Source organism: Cydia pomonella, chromosome 2, assembly GCF_033807575.1.
Source record: "Cydia pomonella isolate Wapato2018A chromosome 2, ilCydPomo1, whole genome shotgun sequence".
Classification (NCBI taxonomy): domain Eukaryota; kingdom Metazoa; phylum Arthropoda; class Insecta; order Lepidoptera; family Tortricidae; genus Cydia; species Cydia pomonella.
Genome location: NC_084704.1, coordinates 26,766,854 through 26,772,341, shown reverse-complemented (window position 1 = coordinate 26,772,341; position 5,488 = coordinate 26,766,854). Strand labels below are relative to the sequence as shown.

At 36.0% G+C, this 5,488-nt stretch overlaps 1 protein-coding gene across 3 annotated transcripts in view; it reads right to left on the bottom strand.

Annotated features, from left to right (window-relative positions):
* Positions 1 to 5,114, bottom strand: part of LOC133534778 (uncharacterized) — a 69,661-nt gene extending 64,547 nt beyond the window's left edge. The window contains exons 1-5 of one of the 3 annotated variants that reach the window (XM_061874055.1): positions 4,963 to 5,114; positions 4,565 to 4,747; positions 3,130 to 3,262; positions 2,401 to 2,561; positions 1,724 to 1,828 (exon numbers count right to left, since the gene is read on the bottom strand). In XM_061874055.1, coding sequence (XP_061730039.1) covers positions 1,724 to 1,828; positions 2,401 to 2,561; positions 3,130 to 3,262; positions 4,565 to 4,747; positions 4,963 to 4,983 — 603 coding nt within the window. In that variant the 5' untranslated portion in view covers positions 4,984 to 5,114. The other 2 variants (XM_061874054.1, XM_061874053.1) reach the window with 2 other exon arrangements.
* Positions 5,115 to 5,488: the final 374 nt, after the last annotated feature.

Below are 5,488 nucleotides of genomic sequence, written 5' to 3'. Positions count from 1 at the left end.
CTGGGGACACACATTCTGGCTAAAGAGAAATGATTACTTTATCTAAAACAAAATGCTTCAACTAATATGTTACCCTTGTTTCTGAGTTTTACAACTAAATCTATAGCAATAAGCTTAAAGATATGCGCTGACTTTTCACTACAACCTGACCTGGGTGTTTAGTGAACGTGCAAACCGTTAACGCTCCGTAGCATAGCGTAGTCAACTCTAACTCTTCCGTATATTAGTGCGACAGTGACAGTTGCGTTTCGTTCGCTACGGAGCGTTAACGATTGGCACGTTGTGTACGCACTCTGGTCAAGTAAAGGCCTACACACACCAGGAAGGAATGGCAAAAGATTTTGCCATCGGTCAACGCACACTAGCCGATTATATACTGTAGCATTCCAGCGCCCTACCAAAACAACTCGTCGAGGGATCCCTAGGCGTGGAGTTCAATGCCGTGTCAAAAATCCGTTTCGATCCCACGGGATCTATTTCAAATAATAGAATTTATGTCTAATTCCTATAAGATAAATTTCAATGTCCTTTGGTAAAATTTTAATCCTCTGCCATTCCGTCCCGGTGTGTTTATTAAGTAAAAATTTCAATTTTTAGGATTTTACCAAACTACCTGAAGGTTATTTTGAGCTTAACAACTGTTATTATAGACATTTGTCGCCAGTTGCACCAACCATGACTGACAAGACTGATCAACGGCAATATAAAATACGATAACAGACAGTTTGGTGCAGCCGACCCTTACTAGGCTCAACTTCTTAATATGCCTGAGAATGCACTTAATCGATACAGTCTCAATCAGTACCTCTTTCAGTGTTTCTTTATTTTTGTTATATTATGTAATATAATGTGTCTTGTTTGTGTTTACGAATAAAAATGATTCTATTCTATTATTAATTTTATAATAATTCTTTCACTTTTCAAACTATTTTAAAAAAGACTATGGAATTCTCTGCCTGTAGACTTAAGGCGCGCTAAATGTCCTAATTCTTTCAAGAGACTCATTAAAATTCACTTTTATCTGCTCCATAATAGTTTTATCTGCTTCCTTTTCCATACTTATAGCTGGCATTATTTATATCTATGTATGTATATGTATTTATATGTTTTTATTTTTATTTGTATGATATATTGATTTGCTTTGTGTTTATTTTGTGCTAGACTTCTTTTATTGCATCTGGAACATCTACGGACATGACATAAATTTATTTTTCACCTCAGCAGCTCGAACAAGCCTACTTTCGTCACTCCAAGGAGTGAGACAAAGTAGCTTTTTAATTTAGTGAAGGCCATGAATACAGGAATAAAAACGTTACTTGATGTTGAATTTTTTTAACCTTTAATATTTTCTCACTACTGAGGTGAAAAGTTGTATGTGTCACACAAGAGTAAAGTTATTTTACATCTCGTGTTTTTGGGTCCCTCGCTACGCTCAAGATTCTAACTTATTCGCTCGTGATTCAATTATAGAATCTGTCGCTTACTCGGGACTCAAAATCAACACTCGCAAGAAAAACTAACTTTCCTCTCTTGTTGCACAAATAACAGTTATTTGTGCAACAAGAGAGGTAGTTATAGTTACTATAATTCCGCTACCTACAGGTTGTCTGGAAGAGAAGAAGAGATCGCCTGTTGTTTACCTCTTCTTAATGTGCTGTATTGTTTGTATTGTTTCTGCATTGAGGTGTGCAATAAAGAGTATTTATATTGTATTGTATTATACCTGTATATGCGAGGATTCCGCTAACCGCTCCATGGCCTGCGAGTTGACTAGGGTGGCGTGCGCCATTTGCGACATCGCCGCAGCTTGGTCGCTCATCACTTTTACCTGGAAACAATTTATGGCCGATTTTTTATTTTGTAGTCGTTTTTTCTCAGATTTTGATAAAATTTGGTGTATATATAGTTCTTTATTCTGTTGTACAGAATACATACAATATACCTAAGTGCAAGTTCACCTTATGTTTTACAAAATCTTCCACTGAGTTACGGAAAACGTATAGAATTTTCCGTAGCTCAATGGGAATTTTGGATTTCATGTTTATTCCGCCAAAATAAGGAACTTTTCAAAACTATCAATTTTTATCAAAATCGGGCAAAAAAAATAGCCCATGCGGTGGCGAATAAATAACGGGCGGACGGACAGACAGACGGACGGACGGATTGAGCCAGCTGTTGTTATCTTTTTTATTCTGTGTGTGACTAACCCACATAACACACAATAGAGATTAAATGAATAAATTATTTCATTTCATTTATGTATCTACTTATTTATAATTTCTTTATTCAGGCAACTCAGTGGTCCACATTTGTTAGTCAGATAGATATCTTATACGTAGATTGCAACAGGCGGCTCAAGGAGCTGCCACTGCTTATAAGTAGAAAAATTGTTACACTTACTAATTTCTCCATGACAGCTACTTGGCGCTCCTCATAATCCATCATAGGCTCCTCAAAGGCTAGGACTGGTTCAGACTCAATATGGTTTGGCTCCATACTGTCCTCATTGAAAAAGTTGTCATCTACAAAATGGGACTCCTGCTTCACTGAACTGCGGGACTCTGTAAGTAAGGATATTGGTGTTTCACTAAGGTCATACTGAGTTCTATACTTAATTCCACTGCACCATGCATTGCCTTTTATCAGATTTAATCGTCGTATGCGGCCTGTCAAATATGATCATTGAAAACGTGACCTTGCCATTTAAAACAATAAATTTATTATTTATAAATTCCCACGCATGGATCCTTATCATACACAGACAAGAGGTTAACACTTTTAACATAAAATTAAATGCAACATTATGAATTAGTACAATGAGTAAGAACAGCTTATTTTGGCTATCTTGTACCAATAAGTTAATGTATCGGTGAATATTTTATAATGCAAATAATGATGAAAGCAATAGGAGTAATCTTATTTATAGTTACAATATATATTTAAAAAAACACTGTCATACACAATGTGAATATTAGAATTGGTAAATTAAATTTATTTTTCTTTGTAATTTTTTTTTATATTGAAATTTAATAATACTTTAAAATAGAAAGATCAACCAATCCCTTTCATACGATAGTGAACAAAAATGACTCATGAGATATCACATTAGAAAATGATAAATTTACTTACTAGTAGATTTACCTCCATCGCTTGCTAGAAACAAGTCCCATATCTTCTTCTCAATATTGGAACACAAGCTGTTAGGATCACCTCCGCCTGAGATAACTTTATTCCTTACAGTGGATTTCTTGTCTGCCCAATACTGAAATATTTAAAAACAATGTTGTAAATTATAATATACCTGTAAATTATAATGACCTTAGCCATTGGACAAACCCTGAAATCCCACGTAGGGTTACTTCTCTTGTTACTTCGTAGAGAGAAGGGTGCTCTGACGTTAATATTTTTTAAATTACTTAGAACAAAAGATAAAAAAAAAAATTTTTCGAACAAAAGTTATTTGCAATAATCAACAACAAAAAGAAACACACTGTGTTAATCTTTGGCAGTGTTTTTGACAATTTGTTCGAAATATTTGATAATGATGACATTTTTCAAAAGTCAGAAGCTTATTAGTGTCATAAATAAAAAAGATAATCAAAAAGGTCAAAAAAGGTTCCATACTATTCTTTGAGGATATTACCTTAGGAGCTACTAACACATACAGGCTGCTCCAAGGTAAAAAATGGTAATTTGTTAATTTCTTTGAAACCGCTACACCGGTTGTTATATTATAGGACATTATTACACAAATTGACTGAGTCCCACAGTAAGCTCAATAAGGCTTGTGTTGAGGGTACTTAGACAACGATATATATAATATATAAATATTTATAAATACTTAAATACATAGAAAACACCCATGACTCAGGAACAAATATCCATGCTCATCACACGAATAAATGCCCTTACCAGGATTTGAACCCGGGACCATCGGCTTCGTAGGCAGGGTCACTACCCACTAGGCCAAACTGGTCATCAAAAGTGTTATGATACTTTGTACACTGGTTCTAAATACCCTAATGCATATGTACATTTCGGCTTTGTCCAATGGCTAGGGACACACTGTATAAATTGTAATTAAACACACTCACTCAATTAGACCCACTCCCCATTATTTGTTTGAGCTGAAACTTCACATACTTACATAAGTTGGGTTGACAATGCAATATTATGGTACCATCAAACTGATCTAACAATAGACACAGGAGGTGGTCATAAGAACTCTGATAAAACAATGCAACCTAATTTTGTTTCGGTTTGTTAGAAATGTCTCAATAGGCGGGTTCACACAGAGCAAGCATTGGCGCGAGGCAATTTTGCTCACGCACAAAACAGCCAGTGAAGACGTGCCGCCTTGGCCGAGGCACGTCTTCAATGGCCGTTTTGTGCATGAGGAAATTGCCTCACGCGTATGCTCGCTCAGTGTGGATTCAGCTATGAGTATTAGTTGCCTGTTGAAAGAAAAGTACAGTAAGCGATAAGAGCTTGTATCAAAAATGATATTTTTGACAAAAAAACTCTTTTCCTTCATACTTTGACTTATGTTATTGGGTTGACTTACTTTAATCCATGACTTCATAGGTCTAGTAGGTCCAGTTATACCATTGACTATCCGCGTAAGCTGGAACCATAACTTCTTGCTCTCCTCCCGCCCTTCTAGTCCTCGCAATAGCCCAAGAGCCAAAGTTTGGTGTTTTTCCATGAAGTCTACAATAGCTACCACCTGCTCCAGGCTGGGTCGGGACTGTAAAAATAAAATCATAGATGTGGGATTACAAAAACAATATAAAATATACATAACCGGTGTGGAGATACTTGTCCAAATTGCCTAAAACGCAGATTAAAAATTATTAGTTCCATGTAAAGTTAAGTAAGTATAATTAGTAGAGAATATTGTTTGAAACTTTCAATTCTCGCTTGAAAATAACTTGACTTCTCGCAATAAGTGATGATACTCACGGCTATAGAACGATCCGACATGACGAAAAGTAATATTAGAACTTGCCAAAAAAAGTACCAAAAGCAGTAATTTTATTAGACACAAAGTTTCCACCAAGTTTCATTTAAATTTCGAAACTTAAACGACTATTGAAATTAAATTCGAGTATAATACACTCCTACAAAAAAGTCGATAGCCAGTTGACATGACAACCATTGGTTGGGGTAGGCATAAACAATTTAGAGTCTGTGCGGAAAGAGAAGAGTCGTTGAATGTATTAACGCCGCGATTCACGCGCATAGTCTGGAGGGGGCTTATGAGATAAGCCCACTCCGTACACCCACGCCAGCAGCAGACGCCCTCAAGCACTGTATCAAACATAGACATACAATATCAATTATATCAAAGAATATAATACTCCCACACTGTATCGAAAATTACATGCGATTTGTTGCATTGCAAGGTCTATATAGCCCCATTGGTCAGATACCAGACAAAATCCCTGCGTGAATGGTATGCTTTATAACGAAAAAATATTATCTGGTC